General features: G+C 54.9%; 2 protein-coding genes and 1 pseudogene across 3 annotated transcripts in view; all 3 read left to right on the top strand.

Annotated features, from left to right (window-relative positions):
• XPR1 (xenotropic and polytropic retrovirus receptor 1) overlaps positions 1-15,887 on the top strand; it is a 116,200-nt gene extending 100,313 nt beyond the window's left edge. Inside the window, exons 12-16 of one of the 2 annotated variants that reach the window (XR_011680518.1) lie at positions 6,173-6,339; positions 6,676-6,815; positions 7,982-8,203; positions 10,406-13,599; positions 13,663-15,887. Coding sequence is in view for 1 of the 2 variants with exons in the window: in XM_071435845.1 (XP_071291946.1) it covers positions 6,173-6,339; positions 6,676-6,815; positions 7,982-8,203; positions 10,406-10,466 (590 nt within the window). In the remaining variant the exon portion in view is untranslated. Of the gene's footprint in view, positions 1-6,172; positions 6,340-6,675; positions 6,816-7,981; positions 8,204-10,405 lie in introns of both variants that reach the window. The other variant, XM_071435845.1, reaches the window with a different exon arrangement.
• Positions 15,888-16,001: 114 nt separating this feature from the next.
• LOC139594056 (uncharacterized) lies at positions 16,002-16,767 on the top strand (annotated as a pseudogene).
• Positions 16,768-18,088: 1,321 nt separating this feature from the next.
• Positions 18,089-26,539, top strand: KIAA1614 (KIAA1614 ortholog). The gene is made up of 9 exons (XM_071435844.1): positions 18,089-19,589; positions 20,085-20,148; positions 21,326-21,475; positions 22,079-23,310; positions 23,387-23,516; positions 24,501-24,705; positions 25,070-25,182; positions 25,296-25,480; positions 25,862-26,539. The coding sequence occupies exons 1-9, from the start codon at positions 18,941-18,943 to the stop codon at positions 26,053-26,055; spliced, it is 2,922 nt and encodes a 973-aa protein (XP_071291945.1). The 5' UTR covers positions 18,089-18,940; the 3' UTR covers positions 26,056-26,539.
• Positions 26,540-26,599: the final 60 nt, after the last annotated feature.

Genomic DNA, 26,599 nt, shown 5'->3' with positions numbered 1-26,599 from the left:
ATGGTGCTTGGGGTGGAGCTGGGGGCATCCCTGGAATGCTGCAGGAGCATCCCTGGAATGCTGCAGCAGGAGCAGCCACATTTTATTTTTAATTTTGGTTTTACTAATTGTTAATATTAAGTTTAGTATGTTTTACATATTGTTGGTCTTTTACTTTTAAAATAATTTCTTTCTTTTTAAATGTGATCTTTACTTTTAGTTGTTTCAATGAGTTCTTACCCAAATGTGCCTTTGGAGAGTTGGGTATATACAAAAACTTAGGAATCTTCACTTGTTTTCTAAGTTTATATTTTGATGGTTTGTAAAAATATGCTTTTTTAGATTGGTTAGTTGCCCCCTTACTATAACATAATTATTTGTTATAGGTATTAAGGTTTTATTAAATATTTATTTATTTAAGTTTTTTTTTTAATTGAGTATGTTGCCTCCATGTCTACTAAAATTTTATTTTCTTAGTCTTTATTTTTTTACTTTAACTTTTTGCTTTAATTTAAAAGTCTTAAAAATAGGTTGAGTACACTCAGTTTTAGTTATTTTTGTTTGGTTTCTTAAATTATTTGAAACTTTCTTTTTTTAATTATTTAAATACTTATTTTTTGCTTTTTACGACTGGTTGTTACTAAAATTTTTATAGCTCTCTGAGTAGCTTTTGGGTTTTTTTAGAATAGCACAAATGTCACTTAATATGCCTTTGTGTTAAAGGTGGCTGGGGAAATGGGAATGCTAATGAATGAGGTGTAAGTTAAAAGGGTGACCTACTGATTCTTAATTCCACAGGCACTTAAGGTGGGAAGCCTGACCCTTTTTTTAATGGAACATTTTAAGGAAAGCAAGTGGCTGCATTACAAGCAATCTTCCTGTCAGATACACACAGGTCTGGAGTCTGTGGTGGTGCAGAAATGTAGGAGATGCAGTCATCTAACAGTTTTTCTCTTTTGCTTTTAAAAGAAGTAAATTTTGAAAGAAATTTGCTGTTGGATGTCAAAGTACTATAGAGGTAGCAGATGACATTTGTGTCCCCATCCCCATGCTATTGATTTCTGATCAGATATTCTTATTAGTGAGACTTCTGGCAAATGCTCTGATTGGAAACCCCATCCTTCTCAAGGTAGAGATGAAACCTTCTCTAACAGCACTTCTCAAAAGCTAAAGGAGGCACCAGAAAAGAACCAGCTCCACTCTCAGCCATGGCTGATATGCTTCCTCCTGTTTGCAGCTAAATCACACTTGTCACTTGGTGAGGTACAAGCCAGGAGTTTGCTGCCATGTCTTCAAATTAGACACAAACCAACGCAAACCTGCAGAGGGTTTTTAGTCCAAACACGGTTTTGGGATTTCCCTGCTCTGTAAATGTAGACTCTTGGCTAAAAGAAGATATGAGATGTTGCCTCTTGACAGTTCTTTGCTGCTGCTTTGCTTAAATTGTGCCCCGAGGCGACTGCAGAGGTTTGCACAATCCAAGGGGAGGTTCTTTGGGAAGAGTCAGTGTTTGGCAGGGCCCACCAGCTCTCCACAGTCCTATCTGTGCTCCTGTGGGTTATTTTTGCCTTTTAACTGCATCAAGTCCCCTGTCATGTCCTGCTTCTGCCATTGATCAGTGCTAAACAGCAGGACAGTGCTGGCTGGGCAGAAAGGCAGCTCTCCCCACTCATTAGGAGATCTAATTACTGAGTGGAGAGGTGTTGCTGTGCTTTGAGCACTGAGATGTTAGACAAATGCTTGGGGATGTCACTCTGATGGCAGTTCTTATGTAGATAAGTCACTTCTGGCTGTCACCCTGCTCTGTGGTGTGTTGGGATGGAGTTAATGGGCACACAGCATCCCTAGGCCTGCTCAGAGCTGCCTTGCACACTAAATACATTTGTGCTTTGCTTCTGCCCAAATCTGTGATTGAGGCTGCCTTTGGCAGGCCTGGACTGGGAGCTGTTTAGTTGGCAGAGTTGCTGTGGCTGGGTTGTTGCTGTTCTGTGTAGCAGGGCTTACCTGGCTGTGTTCCCTGATAACCTGCAGCTGTTATCAGAGCCCTCCCCATCAGCACAACCCACGGTGGGTGACAAGCCAGGAATGCTTATCAAGGGCCATTGTGCTCTTATCCAGCCCTTCAATAATACATGGCATTGATTTTTGCTGTGTTGAATACTATATAGTGTTTACATTCCCCAGAATAATTCAGCAGGGTAAACAGCTGAATTCTTTGGAGGTAAAGTCAATATTAACAGCATTCAGGAGAGCACTGGCTGTCTCTCTTTGATGGAAAGCAGCCTTTTCTCTTGCCTGTGCTTCCAGTGGGCTGTGATTTCTGCAGAGCAGTGCTCCTTCAGAATGCCAGTCAGATTCTGTGGCCCCTGGGGCTTGTCTGGGGATCCAGGATATTGCCTATCAGCACTTTTTGCAGGCAGTAAATTCTGCTGCTGCAAGTGCCTTTGGCTGTTTTCTGCGACTGTGGCCATTCACAGCTTCAGTTCAAAGGTGGAAGCCATCCATTATTTATCTAGTTGACCTTCTGGAGCAATTTGAGGTGTATTTGTGCAGAGGATCTGCTGGAATTGCATGTTACAGGGTAAACTGAGGATGCTAATGGAAATTGTGTGGTGAAGGCTGCAAACAGCTCTTGTGGCACGCTGCTTCCCACAGGCTTTGTGGCAAGTGGAGGAGCACTGTGGACTCAGGTGGCCTCTGACATAAGTGCACACCTCCAGGCTGCAGGCATGGCAGTGTGAGCACTGAAATCAGCCCATCCTCAGGCTCTGAGCTGCACCTGCAGCTTCAGAGGTTTTGTGCTGCTGCTGTTTTGTCCTGCACGTGCTGCTTTGAGTAACAGCAGCTCAGGAGGTTGCTCTGTGGTGGTGCCCTTTGGAGCATGGAGCAGGAAGGTCCTTCATGCCTCCTTTGGGGAGATGTCACTGGTACCATGGGGTACTGAAAACTTCCTCTTTTTTCCTTCCTGGAGAGGCTGAGATCTGCCAGAGTGCTTCTCTCATCCAGAGCCTCTCTCTCTCTCATGGTTTTTGGTGTTTTCTAGCACCTCATTAAACAAAGAAAAAACACACAGGATGAAACAGTTCCTGCTTAAATAGACCCTGACATCATCATAAATATGCAGAGCTCTGTATTGCTCCTGGAAAACCGGCAGGCCAGGAGTTGATGGAGCCTCTGGGCAGAATATGAATGCCTTGATTTTCTCTCCCCCTGAGCAGCAGTGGAGAGGGCTGCTAGGACCAGCCAGCAGAGACCCAGCTATAATTGCTTGCCTGGAGCAGTAACATATTTCTGCACACCAGCTGAATACCAATGAGGACAGAAGGAAGGAAGGTATCAAACAGAACTGCAGGCAGGAGGAAAGGGAGGATAAGTGATTAAAGGAAGGACTTAGAGGCCAAGACTGAAGACAATGGGCTAGTTCTGATTAGGGCATTTTACCAGGGAGTGATTTGGGTTTTTAATGAATTTTTTTTCAGGAGCTGAATGCATTGCAGAGCTGGTTGGTGAGAAAGGGAGCAGGAGCAGGGGGCCAAGCAGTGTGAGCCCAGGTGCCACTGAAAAGGCTGCTGCAAAGACAGAAGCAGGGAGAGAGGAACTGAGCCCAGGATAACTTAACTGAAAACAAGCCCATGCTTTTGAGATTGGTGAGATTCGATTTCTCACTTGGGCCTTTTCCTTCCCAGTTCTCCTCTCTGTAATTGCTCACAAGAGCTTGTGCCATGTGCTCTGGGATGACCCTGCTTGAACAGACAGGTTGGACCAGGTGACCCACTGTCCCTTCCAGCCTGAGCCATTTTGGGATTTAGGTTTAAGCAGCAAGAACCTTTGAAATCCCCTTCCTCTGTAGCTGCCAGCTTAGGATAGAGTTTTCCTCACCCCTTGTGTGCTTGGAGATGAGAATCAGGGGGCAGAGTGGCCCCTCCATGACCACAGAGCTCCAAAGAGCTGCCCAGCAATGCTTCCCTGCTCTTCTGCCTGCTCCTGCAGGGCATGGCTGCACTGCCTTCTCCATGGCTGCTCCATGAAGGAGTGGAATAAGACTCAGTTTATTTGAATTCTGTCCTTAAGGGGAAAAAAAGCCCAAAAAAGAACCCAGCCCAAAGCAGCATGATGTAACTTCCAAGCCTAAGGTGAGAGGAAGCACTGCAGCATCACGGGGTGCTTTGGAGCATTTTAGGTGCTTTGAAAGCACATATAACCCATGAACTGCCTCTGAATTATCCTTTAGGGTCTGGTAATGGGAACTAAACATGGAGATCTAATGAGCTAAAAATAAGGCTGGAAAGAACAGGCTTAGTGTCTCATGAGTCACCGAATGTCAGCATCTGCCTTTTCTTCCTGAAATAATGTTGTGGAGGCTTTGGAGGAGCTATGGGGGGGGAGAGGAATGAAACCTGGCAGTGCAGCCCTCATTGCTAAGCTCCAAAATCCTCACCTGTGTCCCTTTCTGTGGGCAGCTGCACGTTAAAAATAGCCTGGGAGAGGCTGTTTCCAGGCAGCAGCAGCAGCAGCGTGTGAGGTACCTGGGCATCCGTGAGCGCTGCTCCTGGGTGACGTCAGCGCTCTGCAGGGACCAGGAATGTGATGCTGGACCCGTGTCTTGGCCAAGCTGAGCATGTGGGGAGTGCTGAAAGGCTTCCAGCCTTGCCCCAAAGCAGGGAAGCTGCTCAGAGCTGGGAGCTGCAGCCATCCTGTGCCCTTTTCCTGTGCAAAACGGGCTTTGCTGCATGAGTGGCGTTCAGAGCTTTGCCTTAGGGGGGTGTTTTGAGAGGGGAAGGTTCAGAGGTTTGCCTTAGGGGGGTGTTTTGAGAGGGGAAGGAGCGTGTGGGTTTGACCTATATCCTGCACATCATGTCCAGGAAGCCTGAAAGGCGTAATGGGAGGAATGTACTCTCATTTTCACCTCCATTAATTTTATCGGATTGCTGCTTTACATCTAATCATAATTGCTGGAAATACAGAGGGAAGGAGAGGGAAAACTGTCCTGTTGCTCCCTGGCTGATCAGCTGCAGGGATTCTGTTGTTTTAAAGCCACATAAATAGAAAAAGGTGCTGTTGTTTAGTGTGGCGTTGGGCTTGGGCTGAAAACATCTTTTTTTGTACTGGAAATGTTGTTTGCTTTGTTAGAGGGAAATCAGTGAATGAGCAATTGCTGAGGCTGCACAGAAAGGAGAGATTCCTGCTAGCAGCCAGGTGCAAAATGTCTCAGCCTTCTGAAGCATCATAATAGGGTTTATTTGCATGAATTTTTGGAACCAGCTTTGCAAAAGCAAACAGAAATACCAGCTCTGTTTGGTTTTCCCCAGGCAGCTGATTTAGGGAATTGTAGCCAAATTGAGAGCAAGGTAACCTTTCTAGGGGGGAGTGAGAAACAACGTTGGAGAAACTATCCCCAGCTGAGCAGATGGTGGGCCCACAGTCTCCTGTTTCCAAAGAGGAGCTCTGTATGGGTATTTAAAACTCCATACAGAGCCTACTTTAGGATTTGTTCATTATAATGTACTGCTGCCTTTTCCCTTGCCACCACAAGCTCTGAAATGGCTGGGGGTAATTCCTGTACTGCTCATGCTCTTCAGGCTTTTAGCGGAGAGAAAATGGGGGAATTTCCAACTGATTCACAGCTGTTGATGTTAATACAAACTCAAATATTTTCTCACCAAACCCTCCTCACTGAGCTCTGCGTCAGTGCTGTATCCTTTGTACGAGCCCGTGTCCTTTGTGAAACGTGGCCCTCAGCTTCCACCTGCTGTTCAGAGCCAGAACGGCAGCTCTGCCATGAATCCAGGAAAATGAAAACCATGGAATATCCTGAGTTGGAACCCACAAGGATCCTCGAGCCCAGCACCTGGCCCTGCATGGGACCATCCCCAAGAATCCCACCATGTGCCTCGGGGTGTTCCCCAAACATTTCCTGAACTCAGGCAGGCTTGGGACTGTGACCACTTCCCTGGGAGCCTGTTCCAAATATTAATGTAAATTGCAAACCCAAGTGCTGAAAGGTGAACGAGATGAAAGTGGAATTCGAATAACAATATAAAGCAGGTCCTGCTAAGGGTGTTGGTTTGGTTCAGATTCCCAGAACTTAGATAGAAGAGGTGATTTCCACTATTCAAGTGAGGCACTTTGTAGCTGTTTTAAGAAGGAATGTGCTCTCAGTTCTACAAAAGTGTGTTGTTCTTCTCTTTTCCAGCTAAAAACCACAGTGACACCCAAGTGTTCTTCTACCTGTGGATTATCTTCTGTTTCATCAGCTCTTGCTATACCCTCATTTGGGACCTGAAGATGGACTGGGGTCTCTTTGACAAAAATGCTGGTGAAAATACCTTTCTCCGAGAAGGAATTGTCTACCCACAGAAAGTGCGTATGCAGCCTGCTCTTACCTTAGGACAGGCTTGTAACACTTTAACCAAACTTGCTGAGTTTAAAGCATGTTGCAGTTGCTCACTGGAGCATTTCAATGCTACAGGCTGGGATTTTCCAGCAGTAGAGCTGATTTGTTTCCAAGAGATCATTTCTCGTTGAAATGATCAACAAACGAAATTTGTTTCCAAGAGATCATTTCTCATTTCCAAGAGAAATGCCCTTGTTTTGTTTGAGTTTGAGCAGCAGATTCTGTAGCTTCCCAAAGACCTGATGAGGTCTTTTGGATGCAGAAGGTGTTTGCTGAGCTGTTTTGTTCTTGTTGCTCCTCAGGCATACTACTATTGTGCCATTGTAGAAGATGTCATCCTGCGTTTTGCGTGGACCATCCAGATCTCCCTCACTTCCATGCAAATCTTTCCCTACGCTGCAGACATCATTTCTACTGTGTTTGCCCCACTTGAGGTGTTCCGGTAAGGCTGCTGGGCTGAGCAGCTCATTTCTCTTGGTTTTATTTTCACTTTTTTGTTCTGCAACATCAGTATGGGGGGGGGGGGGGGGGGGGGGGGAAGCACCTGGATCCTTTGGATGTAGTTTTTGTTTCAAGGGGGCCAGGATTAGCAGGAATATTTAATCCAAACAGGGTGCTGAGTGAAGAAAAGGGTAGGGGGCTCTGCTACAGTGTGGAGCTGAATCCTTCACACTGTGTTTGCAGTTCCTTCTGAACTGTGACATAATCTTGAGGGGTTAGTTTTTACCAAATTTCTTGAAATTTCCAATTGAAACTTCACTTGATTCTCAAGTTTCCAATCTTCAAACCTCTTTGTATTCTGTGTCATCGATTTGGATCCTGCAAGCTTCCAGGAGTTTTAAACACCTTTCCTGTAGCTGGAAACCCACCCCCACAGCTTCCTGGGAAGAACTTGATGCTGACCCTCTCTCATGTAGGTGCTGGAGGTGGCCTTTTGTAGGAATGTGCCCCCTGTTGAGAGAGTGACAAAACTATCCTTTTTCCCCTCAAAAAGGAAAGAAGCCCAGAAGTTGTTCTCCTTGATTAGGTGAAAAAGCCACCTCAGAGGCCTAGGGGACTTCACCTCAAATTTAAGGATAGCCAGTTGGACAGAAGTAAAAGTCCTGCCTGGGCAATTCACTAGAAAAAGAAGTGAACAAAGAAACTAATGGCTTATGTGGGGTGTTTTACCAGGAGCAAGAATCTCTGGCACCTGGCTTGGTTTTTCTCTGTTTGTTATTTTGCCTTTTATTAAACCTTTTTGTTTTCAACACTGCAACAGAAGCCATCCTGCTGATTTTTATGCCTCCAAGGGTAGCTGAGCTATCTTGGGTGTGTTATAGACCTCCAAAAGCTTATGAGACCTGGCTCAAAGGAGCTCCTATAACAGCCTTTGGCTTGTAATGCTTGAACAATGTACCTCCATGCTGTCCATATTAGGATAGGGAATAAAAGTGACAGGTTCTGTTGCTCTCCAGAGGAAAGATGTTGCTGTTAGGATGTTTCTCCAGTGCTTTGCCAAACGCAGGAAACACCTGCAAAAAGTGGAACTCAGTTGGTAATTCCCATTTTTTCCTCCATCCATCCATCCATCCATCCATCCATCCATCCATCCATCCATCCACGCAGGCGGTTTGTGTGGAACTTCTTCCGCCTGGAGAATGAGCACCTGAACAACTGCGGGGAGTTCCGTGCCGTGAGGGACATCTCGGTGGCGCCGCTCAACGCCGACGACCTGACGCTCCTGGACCAGATGATGGACCAGGAGGACGGAGTCCGCAACCGCCGCAAGAACAAGCAGTGGAAGCGCAGCCTGAGCGTGTCCCTGCGCCGGCCCCGCCTCGCCTCGCAGTACGTTCAGCCCTGCTCTAAGTGATAACTTGTGCTGTTGGCAGGTCTATTCCTTCCCCCTGCAGCCTAAGCGTGTACAATACTCAGTGGAGATTTCAGTTGTGCTTCCGTCCTGAGAAAGACAGAAGCTTTTCCATTACCTCAAACTCTTCCCTTAGGACTCAGAAGCTGTCAGAATCGTGTTTTCATCATTATCTAGAGACAACTTTTTCCATGCCAGTTAGGTGATTTTTCCCATAACTAGTGTTATTCCTACTGCTACATTTTTATGTAAGATATGATAATATTGTAGTACACATTTCTCATTCAATTATTTCTTCTTTTCCTCTTAGATTTCTACACCTTTTATTGAGTAGAGATTTACTAGACCCAGTTAAATCAACCTGCCTTGAGTCATCTAGTTTTATGACTTAGCTTTATTGACCTTTACTTGCTAGAAAATAATATCTTTTATCATATTTCTGGACACTCTACACTGCTCTTTAAATGGATATTCCCATTTACATAAACTGATAAAAAGGAAAGAAAAAGCCTAAAAGAAAGTAATAGAACTGCTACAGAAGCCTGCCCTGCAGCTGCTGCATGCTGGGTGTTTATGGGCTGGGAGTCCTGCACTGGGAGTCCTGCACTGGGAATGGCACAAAGGGTTCAAAGTCTTGCAAAGATTTTCAAAGTTGCACAAAGATTTTCAAAGTTGCATAAAAGGAGGGCAGGTCCAGTTAGTAAACGAGCATTCCTCTCTCTGCCAGGGAGTTAATCCATCCTTTAGGCATTTGGGGTTTACCAGAACCCCCAAATGGAAAGGAAAGGGAAATTCCCTTTCCTGAAATCAGGAAAGGGGAGTTCCCTTTTTGTTCACCCTTTTTACAAGGCTCCCCTCCTGCAGAAATAGCCAGAGGTTATAAATGCAAAGTGGAGGAGAGGTTCTCCTCAAGCAGACATTTATGAGAAAGAGGGAGAGGGGCTCTTTATACCTCTTAGAAGGGCCAATGGTTTTAAACTGACAGAGGGCAGGGTTAGATTAGATATTAAGAAGAATTTTTTCCCTGTGAGGGTGATGAGGACCTGCACAGGTTGCCCAGAGAAGCTGTGGATGCCCCTGGATCCCTGGAAGTGTTCAAGGCCAGGCTGGATTTGGCCCTGAGCAATATGGTCTATAGATGTCACTCACATCCCTGCCTCTAGCAGTGGGGTTGGAACCACGTGATCTTTAAGGTCCCTTCCAACCCAAACCATTCCATGTCTCTGTATGATTCCAGTTATTCTTTGGTTAAGGTTCATATGTAAGATCTCAGACTCCTTCCTCTCTCAAATCCAAAACCATACATTTTTTTTCTTCCCACCCATCATCTTTGCACCCCAAATGTTTTCCCACCCTGCACCCCAGCCCCTGAACCTGCCCACTGTGTGCTTTCCCTGCAGTGTTGCTCCAGTGTCCTGTGTCCCTCCTGCCCTGGCAGCCCAGCTGTGCAGCCCTGCCCTTTGGCCAGGGAGCACGCCCAGGCTCCTCAGGGATGCTGAGGCACAGGGTCAGGAGTGTTGTGCAATCCCTGCAGCACTGCCTGGGAGGGGTGGGAGGAGGAGGAGGAGGGTGTGCTCTGGCCTCAGGGCTGTGCTTGGCTCTTATCCCTGCATGGATGGGACCAATACCAACAGCCTTGGGGTGGCTGCTAGGGACTGAAAAATGTTATGCAAAGGGACTGTGAGCCAAAGGCTGCTGGAATTCCCTCCAGCCATGCCCATTTATCCCTCAGACATGCAGTGAGTGGAGATGTGCCAGGCATATCCCTAAAGAACTTCCTGCTCCTTCCTGCAGCCCAGCAGGAGATGGAGCAGGAACACTCCTCTGGATCCTGCAAGGGTTTGGTGGGGTTCTGTGGGGAGGGCTGGGCAGGTGCCCCACATCCAGCAGTGCAGTGTCCCCAGCCATGTCACAGCCTGGCAGGTGACACTGGCCATGGGCAGAGTGGGCAGTGCCACAGGAGGAGGATGCTGAGGGACAGCTGGAGATCTTTACAAGGCTCTGCTATTCCCAGGCAGAGTGGGAGGGTGTGAAACAGTAGATTGTTTATTCCCCCTCTGCATAAGAAAGACATTTTTCCCTTTTTTTATTCCCCCAAGTGCACTGTGGGTTTGCTGTCTGCACGTCATTCCAGGAATTCCTTCTCCCCAGTGAGTGTTTTGTGTTTTGTTCTTTTCCAGGTCCAAGGCTTCTGACACAAAGGTATTGATAGAGGACCTAGCAAACGAAGTGAACACATGAGATGGCCACGTTCTCTTATTCCACATCCTTTGTTTTCTCGTTCTGTTCCCCTCTTCCCCGAGTAACCCGAGCTCTGGTACAGATCCAGCTGAAAACAGGAGAAAACACTGAACACGTTTTCTGAGCTCTTCCAGACCAGATCCTATGGACTCCAACAAGCTCACTGTGTTTCGTTTCTTTTCTTCTGGGTTAATTTTAATGTTCTATTTTAAACAAACAAACAAACAAAAAAAATAAAATATTTTACTTTGTTTTGCCAATAAAGAGGACAGTTCAGGAAAGAAGGATTGTTTACAGTCTCAACAAGGACATACAAACCTTATCTGGATAATGAAGCATCATAGGGGACTCCCTCATGGGACAGTGCCAAGAGCACACTCAGTTTCTGCTTGGCCCGGTTTTGACTGGTTGAAACCGGACTTTTTAAATCTGATTTTTTTTGTTGTTGGTTTTATTTTTCAGTTGTTTGGTTTTTTTCCTTCATATCCAGCGCTGAGGCACTGGCTGCACTTGCAGGGAAAGTGCACTTAGAGCAGTATCTTCATTCATGAAGCTACTTTTTAATTTGATGTAACTTTTCTTATAATTTTTTGGAAATATGATGTATCTGTTGCATATAGTTTTCACATTATTTATGAAACTTAACAACCATATGAGAGTGATTTTGAGTCCTGTGCAATGAAGGTTGTAATGGTAAAACAAAGTGGGGAATGTAGATTTCCATCTCCAGGGTTGTGGGGTGATGCCCCTGCAAATACCCCTTCAGTGAGACAACTTGCACCTGTGTGTACCTTCTCTCTCTTTTATTTCTTTTCAATTTTATTTTAAACCAAAGTTTCTCTTTCTGATATTTTTTTAGTTGCTGCTATTGCTTCTGGGCATGTCTCTCATGCCAGTTCAAAGCCAACTTCTCCACGTGTGAAAGTAGTGCAGATGATCCTAAGGAAAGAAGAGTTGGTTCCCACCAACAGCACAAAACACTGAGCGAGCAAAGGCTTTGGAACTTCATTCTCCAGATCCAAAAGTACTTTTCCAAGCCTTAGGTGTGTCATGAGGGCATCTCAGTCCGAGCAGGGAGCTTTTCAGGAGTTCTCCAGCAGCCCAGCAAGGTGGGACAAGGCAAGGAGGTGACAGTTCTCATGGGACAGAGCGGGTCCATCATGCTGGGGCTTAGGAGTGGTGCTGTGTTTCAGGGAGCATGGAAAGAACTGTGGTGTCCTGATGGGGAAGGTGAGGTGGAAACAGCTCTTCTGTGGCTTCTGGTTTAGCAAAAAGCCCCTGTTGGGCACTGTCCTGGTCATCTCCTCTTTGGCTCATCTCATTCTCCCAGTTTGGGAAGTGGGATACTTGAGCAGATTTGGGTAGTGCACAGCTGAGCAAGTCATGTTGGAAGCGATGGTCTCGTTGGTTTCCCCTCCTCCTGGGAGGGAGCCATGGAGCCCTCAGAGTCCTGGGGTCCTTCCCCTTCCCTTGTTCTCCCTGGGTGGGCAAGGGAAAGGTGAAACTCCTGAAGGAGGATCCTCACCTGGCTGGCAACAGGTTGGGCAGTGGAATATCAGGAATCTCTCCTCAGTTGCTGTTTGGTCATTGTTTCCCTTAATCAGCACCGGAATGTTGCATTTCCTCAGTTTGCCTGCTGTGCCTCTTGCCCAGAGGAACTAAAGAAGGAAACTTGCTTCTCTTCATTGAGTTGGAAATAGATTAAAACCCTTTAAATAGATTAAAACCCTGTTGTGATGCTGCTCCTCTCATCTCCCTCCGTGTGGGGCTGCTCTGGTGGGAGCAGAGCTGGATGAGCTGGGGCTGTGCTGGATTCCTGGCTTTACCTCCCTTTGGTCAGCTCATACTTTAAACAGAGCATTCCCATTCCCATGCAAGTGGAGTCTGGGGTAAAGCCCCTTAAAATATTTCAGCCCCTTAAAATATTTCAGGTTCCTAATTAGCACTGGTGCCATGTCCAAACCATGTGTGGGTATTTGCAGCAGTGGGGAATGGAGCCATCCCTGCCTGGGGAGCTTAGGGGAGGGCAGCTGCACTGGGAGGGAGGCAATCCAAAACTATTTGGATTCATTCAAATCAAGTAACACCACTGGGTGTTACTTAAGCAAAGTGGTGGGGTTTTTTTTTTATATATACAAAGAATCTGATCTTTACTGGTAATTATCTTCCTTTCAGAAGGAAATTAAAAATACAGAGAGACATTGTGAGCAGTTTGGTCTAGTGGAGGGTGTCCCTGCCCTAGGCAGGGGGCTGGAACTCTATGGTCCTTAAGGCCACTTCCAACTCAAACCATTCCATGGTTCTGTGATTTGGAAGTGGTGCCAATCCCCTGGGAGCACCCTGCCTTCCTCAGCTGGGCTGGGGAGGGCAGGGTAAGGCTGGGTGGCCTGTGTCCATCTGTCCATCCTGCTGCTGCACCGTCCCACCCTCTGCTTCCCAATGTGACGGGGTGGGTGGGGTTGCAAGTGATTAAATTCTTATTCTGTAGTTTACCCAAATCCTTATGGGAAGCAACAATTCAGTGTGTCCATCTGCTCTGCTCCTTGCTCTGCTCTTTCTCTTCCCTTTTTCTGTCTTTGCTGGCAGGAGAAGTAAGGAGAAAAAAAAAAAAAAGGGGGAGGTGGCATGCTATGAGGAGCAAATACGAGCTCCTAAAATAAAACATGGTCCCTTTTGGCAGTGAAGATGCTGTCTCGGGGGAAAGCAGCCTGAATTCCCAGAAGTGTGGCTTTTAAAGGCTCCTAGCTCCCAGCCCTGCATCTGCCTGTTCCCTCCCTCCCAGAGATTTCTGAGAAATCAGGCGTGCAGATTCCTCCTGAGAGCGAGCACTAAAGCTGGGATGGCTCCACGTCTACAGGAACATCTGGCCAATAAATGGAGACCTAATGAAGCACAACAGATGGTGAGAGAAAATAGCCCTGTCCCTCCTTGGGAGCAGCAGGAGCCAGGGCAGTGGGGACATGCCCAGGGTGGCTGCATTTCCTGAGCTGGGCTTTGCTCAGGGGTGCTTGAGAACACTCCTGGTAGGGAGAGCAGCAGGGTGGCAGTCCAGAAGGACAGAGCAGCATTCAAAGGAGCTGGGGGTGAGGGGTTTATCCACTGCTTTAGTTGTTGGGATGCAGCTGGATGGGAGGTGGAAGCTGGGGGTGAGGGGTTTATCCTCTGCTTTAGTAGTTGGGATGCAGCTGGGTGGGAGGTGGAAGCTGAGGAAGTCTTTAAGCTGTGGATTTCAGGTGTTGGGCTGTGCTTCATGATTCAGTGGAGGTTGGATTGTACAGCTCTGAGGATGGTGTGGAGCTGCTTTGGTCTGGTGAAACCCATGGATGGTGCAGTCTAAGGAGAGGAGATGCCACCCTGTGGCTTTTGTGACTTTTGGAGATTCCCTTTGAACTTGCTTCTCCGTGCTGATTCCCTCCTGCTTTCCATCCTGCTGCTCCTCTGGGGATTTTGGGGTTGCAGGGGGTGCGGTGTTGCAGCACCCAGAGTTTATTTGCTGGCTGGGGTTCCCTGTGTGGGTTTGGGATGGTGTCACCAGAAACACCAGGTCCCTGTGCTTGGGCAGGGCAATGCCATGTGCCATGGGTGTGCTCCTGACAGGACAGCAGGGCAGGATTGGGATCTTTGGACTCAGCAAGCAGGAGTGGGGCCTCTCCAAGGAGAACTGATGCTGTCCCACCACGTTTTAAAAGAAATGCATTTGCAGCACTCTTGGCTGCAGCCTTTGTGTATCCAGTAAGCTCCTACCTCTCTCATCCAGGTGCATTCCCAAAGTCAGCTGGTGTTCATCCTACACCTTTCCCAACCCTGGTCCTGGCCCTCCTCATTCTCAGTGTCTTTGCTGTTTGATTCCAATGAAAGGGGTCTGGCAGCAGCCTTCAGCATGAACATCTTGGAATGGGAGAGATCTCTGGTGGGAATCTCAGCAGAGCTGGATCCTGCTGCTCCTACTTCCCTAAAAACCCTTGTGCTGCTCGTTCTGCCTCTGTACTGGTGCTCAGCTGCCAGGCCAGTGTGACAGGGAGGGAAAGCAGTTCCTGCCTCAGGAGATAACAATCCCTGGGGATTTCACTTCCAACGAGCGGTGGGGACAGCGTGAATGAAGCCTTGGCTGTGTTTTCAACAGCCCAGGGGCTTTGGCCTTGTCCTGCAGGGATGTGCCCTGCTCTGCTCACTGGGCTTCAGGGGCTGTGTCCCCAGCGTCAGGCCACGTGCTGGGAAGTGTCCTGGGGCTGGGACGTGGCTTGGCAAGCTGGGGACACAAAAGCCACTTTGCTCACATGCTGCATCCCAGCTCCGTGTCCTCTGTCCTCTCCTCCACCCTTCTGCCTTGCACTCGCAGGGGGAAGGTGATCTTCTGCCTTAAACATTATTATTATTTTTTAATTTAGGTTTTTGTTCCAGAAGGCAACCGGATTGTTTTGTCTCCTTGGAAAAGAGGGGCTGGGGCTCCTGGGGGAAGGGTGGTAAATCCCTGGGGTACCTCTGCAGCAGTCACGGCTGGGCTCAGTGGCTGTCACCTCATCAGACCTTGCCTCCTTTTCATGACCCCCATCCCAAACTCTGCACCTTGGGGCCAGCGTCCCCTGCTGCCACCGTGGGCTAAACTGGTGTGTCACCATCCCTGGGGGCTTCAATCCCTGCTGCAACAGCCTGGACAAGGAGAGGGAAGGGACACAGCACGGGAAGCTCCCCAATGCTGACACCCCAGCCCTGCTCCCGGTGGGAGCCAAAGGCTGCCCTGGCCCGGGCACCGCCCCTGCCTGGCACGGTGCCCTGTGGCCTGACAGTCCCACAACTCTGTAAACCAAATTGCAAACTCTTCACTCCAGAGGAGGAATTGGGCATCCTGCTAGAACTTGCTGTGACCTCTCCATCCCGTAGGTCCTCGTGGCCAAGGATGGGCGCTCGGGAGGGGCCCGGAGTGGAAATGCCCAAGTTCCCCCCGGGCCCTGCTGCCGCCTTCCTCTCCCCCTCCCCGCTGTGTTGGTCTAAATGATCTTTCTATGAAGCCCTGTAGATGTCAAAAGTAATTATGGAGTGTGATTAGTCCTCTGTGGGTGCTTTCTTTCTTCCCCCCTCCTTTCTCTTTTGCTATCCCCTTCTCCACTCTTGTTTTGGCTCAGTGGAAAAGGTGAGGACAAAGAATTGCCGCTTGCTTGGACTCATGATGTATCTGTGACTGCGCTATTAGCTGTCTCCTCCTCCTCCTTCCTCCCCAAATGGATATAATTTTTGAAGTGTGGAATTCCCTCTTGATAAGTAGGTTTAAAAAAAAAATACTGCACAATGTGATACTGTTTCATAGTTTCTAGGTGGTTGTATACAGCAAAGTTACTGTGATTGTGTTTTTTCAAAGGAAAAAGTGATTGGTTACGAAATCTGTCCTTTTTTCATTATTACAAGCTCTTTGTTTTCCAATGATCTGATGGCTCTTTTGTCCCTGGTCTGTGTGTTTGTCTTCCCAAGTGCCACCCCTGTGCTGCATCCACCCACGGAGCATTGGCTCCTGCTGCTCCTGCTCTCTTGGGAGCTGTGGGATGTTGCTGGAGGTGGAGGACATCCCTGTCCTGGGAGGAGGTGGAGGTGCTTGGAGGAGGGAGCTGTCTGAGGAGGGGTTGGAGGGGCTCACAGGAGGCAGCCCAGCTTTTCCCCAGCACCAGCCCAGCTCACACCCAACATGCCAGGGGCTGGTGCTGGAGGGAACCTCCTGCCCAGACTGTGCTGTGCTGGCCAAAGGCTCGTGGTCCTTTTGGGAGCCTTTGGCTGCCTCTCTCCAGCTGATCCCCAGTGCAAGGTGGTGTCCTGCCAGCACAGTGTGTGACCAGAGGCTGAGCAGCCCAGCCCTGGGTTGTTTGGGGTCTGTGCTTTTATTCTGCTCTTTAAATCTCTCCATTGCCTCCTGCAATCAATCTCCCTGCAGAAGAGAGCCCAGAGCCTTGAAATCACTCTAAGCCTGTTGCTGCTCACAGCAGCCACTTCCCGGAGGTTTAATCCCAGCCACAGCTCCCTGCTGGCATTCCTGGCTGGTGGCAGGAGCCTGGCTGGTGGCAGGAGCCCTCCTGCTGCCCTTTGGCACCTCACCCCAGCTCCATGGGGACATCTCCCAGGCGTGTGTCACCTCCGGAGGCCAGGCAGAGGAGCCAGGATCCCTTTCTGGAATGGCCTGCAGGTAAGGATGGGTTCTGGTGTCACAGGGGAGGTTGGACACAGTGCTGGGGATAGGGTGAGGGTGGTTCCTCTGCCCTGGGCTCTTCACACAGAGCTCTCAGCTGGCCCTTCCTGCCTCCCAGCAGCCAAGTGAAGATGCTCGTTCTGTCCCCCATGGAGTCACTCCTGTGTCAGCCCCTGTGGGGAAGGAAGGAAGGAAGCCCTTGGGCTCAGGTTTGGCTGTGATGAGGGCCCCATGGCCACCGGGGTGGCCGGGGACATTTTAAGAAGATAAAAGTGATTTCTTGCTGCTCGTGCTGGCAGGGGTTGGTGCGGCCAGAGCCAGGAGGATTAAAACAATTTCATAATCCTGGTGATTTCCTTTTGATCGGGATTATGAAACCAATCACGAATATCAAAAGCCACAGCTTAAAGCGGCAGCCGGAGCGGGGCCGGGACGCCCTGGGCCCCCTCAGAGCCCTGGTGCCCTCAGAGACGGCAGCCCTGGCACCTCCAGGTGAGCACTGCCCACCCGGGACCCTCGTCCTGTGTGGGGGGACCTGGGGAGGGGGGCAGGATGGGGATGTGGGTGTGCAGGGCCTCAGGACGGGGGCAGGATGGGGGTGTGGGTGTGCAAGGCCTCAGAATGGGGGCAGGATGGGGGTGTGGGTGTGCAGGACCTCGGGGGCAGGGCAGGATAGGGGTGTGGGTGTGCAGGCCCTCAGGACGGGGGCAGGATGGGGGTGTGGGTGTGCAAGGCCTCAGGATGGGGGGCAGAATGGGGGTGTGGGTGTGCAGGCCCTCAGGACGGGGGCAGGATGGGGGTGTGGGTGTGCAAGGCCTCAGGATGGGGGTGTGGGTGTGCAGGACCTCAGGATGGGGGCAGGATGGGGGTGTTGGTGTGCAGGACCTCAGGATGGGGGTGTGGGTGTGCAGGCCTCAGAATGGGGGTGTTGGTGTGCAGGACCTCAGGATAGGGGCAGGATGGGGGTGTGGGTGTGCAGGGCCTCGGGAGCAGGGCAGGATGGGGGTGTTGGTGTGCGGTGAGCAGGCATGCCGTGTTTGGGGGTAGGGATGTGTAGGGATGCACGCAGCTCGGCTCCCTCCTCCGCGGCTCTGGCTCGCCGTGGGTCCAAGCAGGATTTGGCGTCCGGGAAGCAAGGGAATTTAGCACGGCTGCAAACGTGTGATGCTCGCAGGGAGGTGCCGAGAGCTGGCGGAGCAGCGGGGACATGCGGGACAGATCCCCCGGGCAGGGCCCGGCTTCGCTCCGCAGCCCAGACAAAGGACGTTCCTGAGGGAGGGCCGGGGCAGGATCCCTCCATCCCGGGCCGCTGGGTTCCCCTCCTGGGGCGTTCCCTGGGTGGCGGAGGGGGTCAGCCCCTGTCCCCAGCGTGGCGGTGGCCGCGGTGGCCCTGCGGAGACCGGGCCGGCTTTGGCCGGGTGCGCGGAGAGGAGAAGGAGGAGGAGGAGGAGGAGGAGGAGGAGGCCGGGGCGGGAGGCAGGGCCAGCACGGCCCCACAGCCCAGCCAAGCGGCTGAGCTCGGGCTCGGCTGGAGGGGCTGGGATTTGCTGGTTTGGCCGTTTTTTTTTTTTTTTAATTTCTTTTTTTCCCTCCCCTGCTTCCTTCCCTTCTTCCGCTTTCTTTCTCCTTCTTTCCCAGCCCTCTCCCGATGCCGCTCCGGGGGTAAGGACAGCCCTCGCATCCCGCCCGTGGCCCCATCCCGCTCAGCCTGGGGCTGTGAGGGGCTGCGGGGCGGCCATGGGGCCCGGGGGTGCCACGGGGATGCTCCTGCACCGCGGCCACGGGGGAGGCTCCTCCAGGGCCACCACGGGGACGGGATGGGACGGGATGCTCCGGCGGGGCGCAGGAGGGCAGCGGCCCCTCGGCGCCACCGGGCCGGCGAGGCGGGCGCAGGACGAGTGCCACGTGTGGCCCCGGGGGCCGGGGCGGAGCAGGGGCTGGCTCTGGCTGCTGGCACCTCGGCGAGTTGTTGCCGGGAGGGATTTATGTTCCGCGGAGGTTTGGGGCCCTGGTTTAGCTCAGGAAGTGTCAGTTCCCTCCGGGTTTTGTTGCCGGGTGCTCCAGGACACCTGGAACAGTGTGGGTGGGCACTGGCGCTGCTGCCCAGCCCCTGGCCACCCTTTTTGGGGAACCACCGATCCCTCATTGCTGCCCCATTCCTCCTGCTCCCCAGTGATGCTGGCAGGATGTCGGTGCTCGGGGTGGATGGGTGGCCTGATGCTGTGCCACCTCGCTGTCCCCTTCCTCTCCAGGCGCACGCCGGTGGCTTTGCGTGCATTTACCCCGCAGGGCAGGTGCGGTGATGCCCTTTGTGGGTGGGCAGGGTCATTCCGTGGGTTTTATCCCCGCAGGAACCATGGAGGGGAGCCCTCCCGCTGAGGCACGGCGCCTGCCGCGGCCCCCCAAGCAGCACGCCCAGGGCGGCCGCGGCCCGGCCCCGCCGGAGCGCCCCGAGCCCCGCGGCCCGCACGCCGTGCTGGAGGGCAAGGTGAAGGCGCTGAAGGAGAAGCGGGGCGGGCGGCCCGGGACCCCCGCGGCTGCCCCCGAGCGCCCCTCGCCCAAGAAGCTGCGGCCCCGGCGGGGGAAGGCGGAGGTGGAGCCGCGGGTTCAGCTCCGGACCTACCTGACGGACGGGCTGCTGGACGGGGGGCAACCCGAGCCTGGCAGCGCCCCCGCAGCCCGCGGCGGCACCCCGGGGCTCTGGAGGGTGCCGGCAGCCAGGGGAGATGTGCCCGGCGGCGCCGAGCTGCCCCCGGACAAGGGCAGCAGGTCCTGGCACTGCGCCTCCCTCCATGAGAGACCCGCCCTGGATGAAGCGGCCCGGAGCCCGCTGAGGGACCGGGGGCGTCCCTCCGTGCCCGCGGCCCAGAGCTGGGAGAGGCTCTCGCTGGCTGAGCGTGTGGAGAGGAACCGGCGGCTGCTGCACGAGGTGCTGGGCCTCGCCCCTCCCGGTGCGTGTTTGGGAAGGTGGGAGGGAGGGAGGGAAAACCTTTGGGATGACGGGAGTCCTCCAGCCTCCCACGCTGCAGGTGCAGCTCCCTGCTGCCTCACACCCCAGGGCTGCCCCATCCCCTGCACCAGGATGTAGGAGGTGCTCATGGGTGATACCTGTCAGTCCCCTCTGGTGTCCTGGTGAGGAATTTCACTGCTGAAAGCAAAAGCGAGAAAATTTCGGGGACACACCAGGTCTGTGGGCATCACTGTCCCTTTGCAAGCTGCCACCAGAAAAGAGAATAAATTTCTCCTTTGATAGCATCTGCCCCGATGACCCCATGCCCATCATCCCCACAGTCCCACACCTACAGCCAGGTGCTGTTGCCCCACATTCCACTCCTCTGTGATCTCCCAGAGCCAAATATCTGGGAGAGCCCTGTGGAGGGTGGTGGGATGGGATATATGGGGCTGCCATCCAACCAGGCTAATGCCTTGTCCTTCCTGCATTTCAGAGATACCAGCGAGCGATGGGGACTGGGACTCAGGGGTTTCACTGCAGGATGCTGAGGGCTGCAGGTAGGTCAGTCCCAGCCTGGGGCAAAAATGGACATTTCCTTCTTTCCCACTCCCCAGTCTTGTATTTTAAATGCACCTTTTGAAGCAGCTCTAGGGAAGGGCTGTGGGGCAGCTGGTGAGGGAGTGTGGCTGGGCCCCAGTGATGCTTCGGTGGGACAAGGGACAGGAGCCGGGTGTCCCCTGGTCTCTGAGCTCAGGACATCCCTGCCAAGATGCCAGGGCAGGAAGGGAACTGGGAAAGAGGATGGGACAGAAATTTGCTCCAGGTGCTTAAGAGGATCGAGGCAGCAGGAGTGAGTAATCTTGTTGGGCTAATGGAAAACCTTACAGGTACGGACTAAAAATAAGGAGGTGGCATAGGCAGGTGAGAGGCTGGGGGCTGCAAAGGGCAGATCAGTGAGTGGGGAAAGACCCTCCCAGTGTTGTGGTCACTGCCTCTGCTCTGCTCTGCTCTGGCAGCTGGATCAGTGATGGGGGTGCAAGGCAGAGCCAGGGATGCAGCACCTCCTGTGGGCAGGGCAGCCAAAGCCTGGGGGAGGCCTGGGCCTCCCGTGGTGCTGCTGAGGGGGCAGCGTGTGCCCACCGTGCTGCACTGAAGAGGTTAAGGCCAGGCTTCCCGAGGAGGCTGCCTGAGCTGATTATTTTAATCAGGAGGATTAGGGCCATGGCCAGCCAGGAAGGCAGTGGTGCAGCAGGGAGAGCTGTCAGGTCCCTCACCCTGCACTCAGAGGGGGCTGGGGGTGCGGGGAAAGGCCCCCTGCAAGGGAAGGGAAGGCAGCCAGACAATCAGGTCAGGGGGCCACCCCAAACCTCCCTCCAGGCAGGGATGGGAAGTGGTGCCTGCCCTGTTTCCCTGTCCAGCTCGGGGGTGCCCGAGGCACAAAGCACTGCCTCGGCTGAGGCTGTGCCCGAGCTGGGTGGGTGCTAAGGCTGTGCCCGAGCTGGGTGGGTGCTGGGGCTGTGCCCGAGCTGGGTGGGTGCTGAGCCCGCCCCACGGTCTCACCTGGCACGGGGAGGGGAGGTCCCCGCCCGGCCATCCCCGGCGTGGCCGCCAGCCCGCCCATGAACGGCGGCCAAGCCCCGCTTTCCCCGGGCAGGGCAGCCTCGCCGTCACTGTTAAAGCACGTCTAATCCCTGTTATTTTTTCCTAATCCCGCTGCCCGCTGCGGGGCCGCAGGGCCTCGGTGGCCGGGCAGGAGCTGGAGCTGAGCCCGCGGCACGAGCAGGCCAAGCAGCTGCTGCAGCGCGCCCGCATGAAGGCCCGCACGAACCCGCTGCGCGCCAGCCACGACATCCTCCTGCTCCCCAGCGCCGTCCCGCAGCCCAGGTCAGTGCTCCACGGCGTTCCCAGGCCCACGGCCGGGTTTGGGGCGCATCCACACGGGGTTTGGAGCCGGCACATGTGTGCAGGCACGCGTGTAGAGCTGGGATCCGTGCCTCATACTTGGGATGTGCCCAACCTCTTCACAGCGCGGTGTTTGGGTGTTAGTTGTGGTTTGTGGTCACACGGAAGTATCAGTGGTGGGAGGATGGCGTTTCCCAGCTGATGGGGAATGTTTTCCTGGGCGAGAGGGAAAACTGGTAGGAGGGAAAACTCCTCGCTGCTGGAGGCTGGACCACAGCGGCGTCTCGCCAGGTCATGTGCGATGTGGTGTTCCCGGAATGATTAACCACGCACCTCGGGCAGGGAAGGGGCGATGGAGGTCGAGCCCTGGCAGCAGGGAGGTGCCGCAGCCCCTCCGGATTTCAGCTTCAGGCTGGAGGGAAGCAGGGCCGTGCGCAGCCCGGGCAGCACCGGCCGGACTTTCCTCCTTGCGCTGGGTTTTGCACTTTCCTCCTTTCGCACTGGGTTTTCCCCCTCCCGCCCTGCTTTCCCAGGCTTGCCGAGCAGCTCGCCTGCAGGGCGTCCGTCTGTCTGTCCCCATGGCAGGGAGCCGGGCGGGAGGCCGAGCGTCGCCCCGCGGGACGGCGGGAGCCTGAGCGATTCGTCCAGCGGGGAGTCGAGCTGCGGGCGGCCGCGGCGGCCGCGGGGACCGTCCCCGTCCCGCGTCCGCTTCGAGGACGAGTCGGCACGGGACGCCGAGGTGCGGTACCTGGAGCGGCTGCAGCTGCGGCAGCGGCGGGCGCTGGGCTCGGCCATCGCCTCGCCGGAGCCGGCCGGCAGCAGGCAGCCGGGGGACGGCGCCGGCCAGCCCAAAGCCCGCGGGGGCGACCTCGTGGCCGGGGGCAAGTGCAGCGCCTGCGGCTCCTTCCTTGGTGCTGCCGCCGGCCGGGGCACGGACGCGCAAGCTGCCCCCGACCTGGCCAAAAGCAGCCCTGCGGCACACAGAAGCGTCCCAGGGGATGGCAGAGGGCCGGGCGCTGCCCAGACAGAGCCTAAAATCCGGCCTCTGGGCCCAGGAGGGTCCCCGCTGTGGATCCTGCCCTCCCGGCAGCGCATCCACACCGAGAAGATCAAGGAGACTTACATCGGGGATGTCACCTACATCGACGAGGTGGACTCGGCCCTGGAGAGCACCGACACCTCCGACGGCTGCCGGACGGACAGCGAGGAGGCCGGACCCCGCAGCCCCCACCTGCGGGGGCACCGGGACCCCCGCACTCGCGGGCACAGAACTCCCCGCGCTGCCCCGCAGCCGGAGCCGAGGGCCAGGAATGGGACGTATGCGGCCAGCGGCGGCCCCGAGGACGGGGACTCGGGTCCGGGCACTGTTTGCCCCCCACCACCGGGAAGAACCAGCAGCCGGGAAGATGGGGAACCCCATCGACATCTGCGGGGCAGCAGCAAGGGAGCGGGGAACACAGCTCGCTCCCCGCAGCAGCCCAGTGAGCCCCTGGAGCCTTCCTCGCAGCTGAGGACCAGCACCCCCATCCCAGGCACCCACGTCCCTGCTCCCCCTCCTACCAAGAAGGCCTGCGCCCAGGTGCCTTGCAGGAAAGCGCTGTTCTCCAGCAGCAGCCGCCAGGCGCCGAGCCAAGGAGCCCGGGGCCCGGAGCCGGATGCTGGCAGCGCAGCCCCACCACAGCCCGGGGGCACGGCGGGGCCGGCCGAGCGGCGCAGTCCCTGCAGCCCCCGCTGGCTCCCGGGGAGCCCCCTCCGTGCCTTGTCCACCAACAACTGCAACAACACCCACGGGCAGGACGCCCCGGGGGCGGGCAGAGGTAAGAGCCCCACGCATGGGGTGCTGGGGGGTGTCCCCAGTGAAACAGGCGTGTGACTGTCTCTCTGTGGCTGCAGGGACGCTGTCACACCCCGCTGGCAGCCCTGTCACCGCCGTGCCCCCGGAGGATGCTGATCCTGCCGGGGAAGGTGCCGGGATGTCGGGAGCGCAGCCACAGCGGCACCCGGCCGGCAGCGTGGCACACGGGTGAGTGAGCACGGGCAGCCATGGCTTCCAAACAGGGCAGTCCTGGCATCCCAAACTGGGCAGCACTGAGCATCCCAAACAGGGCAGCCCTGGCATCCCACACCAGGCAGTCCTGGCATCCCATACCGGGCAGCCCTGCCATCCCAAACTGGGCAGCCCTGGCATCCAAACCAGGCAGCCCTGGCATCCCAAACCGGGCAGCCCTGGCATCCAAACCAGGCAGCCCTGGTATCCCACACCGGGCAGCCCTGGCATCCCAAACCGGGCAGCCCTGGCATCTCAAACTGGGCAGTCCTGGTATCCCACACTGGGCAGCCCTGAGCATCCCAAACAGGGCAGCCCTGGCATCCCGCACTGGGTGCTGCTGGGTTGAGCTCCCTGGCTGCAAAACCTCCCAGGAACCACAGTGTGGGGGTTACCATGTGCCCCCTGTGTTTGGGGGAGCTGCGTTTCCCCACATGTGGTTCTGCCCAGGGATGTTGGAGCAGATGTGACAGAGGTGTTTCACTGGTTTCGGGTTCTTCCCTTTTGAGGAAAATCATCTGCCCTGGGGCTTTCCGAGTGCGATCCTGCCAGCCCCGTGCCTGATGCTTCGTGTCTTAGCCTGGCAGGACAGTTCCAAGGTGGTGCTGGGTCCTCTGAGCCTGTTGGCAGGATGTGACCCCTTGGGGCCGAGCAGGGGACTTCTGAGATGTGTTAAACCCCTGAAATAATGGAGAAAACAGGGAGGGAGCTCTTCGGGTCACTTTGGGTAGTGACAAACTTTTGTGTGCTGGGGCACTGCTGCGGGGAGGAGGCTGCCCCCGATCTCACTGTGTACCCCGATCTCAGCGTGCACCCCGATTTTACCGTGTACCCTGATCTCAGCGTGCTGCAGCTCTCGGGGCTGCCGGGGTGGGTCAGGATGCAGCCCCAGCCCGGAGGCAGCTGCAGGTCCTGCAGACGCTCGGTGTGTGACCTCCACACCTCTCCTCCTGCCCCCAGGGAGCCGGGGCGGCCTGTGAGCCGCAAGGGCAGCAGCGCTTCGGTGTCGGGGCTGAAGAAGCTCCTGTGCAGCCTGAGCCAGAGCACCAAGCAGCGCCTGGGCCGCTTCCGCTGCTACAGCATGGAGCAGCTGCCGGCCCCCGGCGGCTCCCCGCAGGGCAGCCCCGGCGTCAAGAAGTCACCATCCCTGCAGTCCCTGCAGCTGGTGAGCTTGGACATGAGGGGGTGCCATGGGGAGACACAAGGGAAAGGATGCTGGGCTGGGATGAAATGTTGCCGAGTGTGGATTTGTGGCTCAGGCAGTCCTGGAGGGGGCACGGGCGAATGAGCCACTCCAAACCTGCTGTATTTGAAAAGCCCAGAGCCAAGAGAGAAGTGGAAGGGGGAAGGAGGGAGAGAGGGGTGGTAGTGGAAGCACAGATATGCTCATCCCTCCTCAGCAGTGAGCTGGGGAGTGCTCCAGGGGTATGGGATGTCCCAGTTCCTCTATTCCCTTGGCACATCAGTGGGTGAAGCACTGCAGTACTGCACAATGTTTGTTCCCATCTCAGCCAGGTGTTTGTCCCCAGGTGTCACCCTTCTGCCAGCCCCAAAAAGCTGCCTCTATCCAGAGCCTGCATCCCCAGCTGGGGAAGACACCTCGTGCCAGTGCCTACCTCCTGCCCCAGACCACAGCTGACAGGTAGGACGGGGCCTGGCATGTCCCTGCGGCGCCCAGGACACTGTTCTGGGATGCTGTGGTGGCTCGGTGCCACCAGGGGCTGCAGCAGCTTCCCTTGTCCCCTCTGCCCACAGGAAGGGGGGCTCGGGGCCGCAGCGCTCGCTGAGCGTGGAGGACATCGGGGCTCCGGGCCAGCTGCGCGCGGTGGGGCGCGTGGTGCAGGTGTTCCCCGATGGCACCAGCCAGCTGGAGCTGCAGCGGCCGCCCCATGGCGCCTTCGGCTTCTCCGTCACCTCTGGGCACGGCCGGCCCGACACAGGTACTGTGGGACAGCCCAAAGCTTTGGCACACTCTGATCCTCCAGTGGGCTCTCATCCCACCCCAGGGGTGAGCTTTGGCACGGGTGCAGGGGTTGCTCCATTGTTGGACACAGGTACTGTGGGACATCCCAAAGCTTTGGCACACTGATCCCTCCATGGTGGCTCCCATCCCACTCCAGGGGTGAGCTCGGGCGTGGGTGCAGGGGGTTGCTCCATTGCTGCAGAGTTGATGCAGGAGGGGGGACACTGCCATCACACAATCAATCCCATGTGTCCATCAGCGCTTGGCTTGGGACACACAGCCCTCACCAAAGGCTGTTTATCACAGGTTTGTTTCTGTGCAGCCCCTGGGCTCTCAGCCACACCCGTTCCCTCTGCAGGTGTCTACGTGCAGGAGATGGCGGATGCTGGCACGGCCAAGCTCTACGCGGGGCTCCTGGCCGTGGGGGACGAGATCCTGCAGGTGAACGGCGCGGCCGTCTCGGGGCTGGGGCTGGCCGGGCTCCGGCAGCTGCTGCTGCGCGCTGACAGCCTGTCCCTGCGAGTGCTGCGGCACCGCCCCGCGCCGCGCTAGCCCTGCCACCGCTCCTGCCGAGCCCGGCCGGAGGAGGAGCATGTCCCAGGGATGGGAGGAGGAGGATGTCCCAGTGACAAGAGGAGGAACATGTCCCACTGATGGGAGGAGGACGATATCCCACTGATGCCCCAGGATGCTGCAGAATAGCATGGACCAAGCTGCCTCACAGTGCCAGGACCTGCCCGGCTCCACTGCAGGGGCTTTCCTTGTCCCCCTGGGAGAGAGTGTGGGAGCAAGGACATCCCGGTGTCTCCAGGAGCTGCCCAGGTGTGGGGGACAGGGGACAGCCTGGCCCCAACAGAGCTGGGTGCGTCTGTCCTGATGGGCACTGGGGTGACCAGCATGGGGACACCCCATCTCTGTGACCCCAGGAGACAGAGGGGCTTCCTGCCAGCACTGCCACCTTGTGCTGGAGGGCTGGTGAGGTTCTTTTAAATTATTGCAAACTGAAACCCAAAAATACATCTCTGCAATAACAAAACAGTGCCCTTGGCTTGTGGCATGGAGGGGCTGGGCTGGTGCTTGTGGCCTTTGCTACCTG

This window comes from Agelaius tricolor, unplaced genomic scaffold (genome assembly GCF_023055355.1).
Source record: "Agelaius tricolor isolate 1412-34295 unplaced genomic scaffold, bAgeTri1.0.p SCAF_11, whole genome shotgun sequence".
NCBI classification, from domain to species: domain Eukaryota; kingdom Metazoa; phylum Chordata; class Aves; order Passeriformes; family Icteridae; genus Agelaius; species Agelaius tricolor.
This window is presented reverse-complemented; position numbering and strand designations above follow the sequence as displayed.

Excerpts from the sequence above, each read along its gene's own strand:
- KIAA1614 (XM_071435844.1), top strand. The coding sequence starts at position 18,941 with ATGCCCTTTGTGGGTGGGCAGGGTCATTCCGTGGGTTTTATCCCCGCA. Across the intron at positions 20,149-21,325 it reads CAGGATGCTGAGGGCTGCAG|GGCCTCGGTGGCCGGGCAGG; the intron begins GTAGGTCAGTCC and ends GCGGGGCCGCAG. Across the intron at positions 21,476-22,078 it reads AGCGCCGTCCCGCAGCCCAG|GGAGCCGGGCGGGAGGCCGA; the intron begins GTCAGTGCTCCA and ends TCCCCATGGCAG.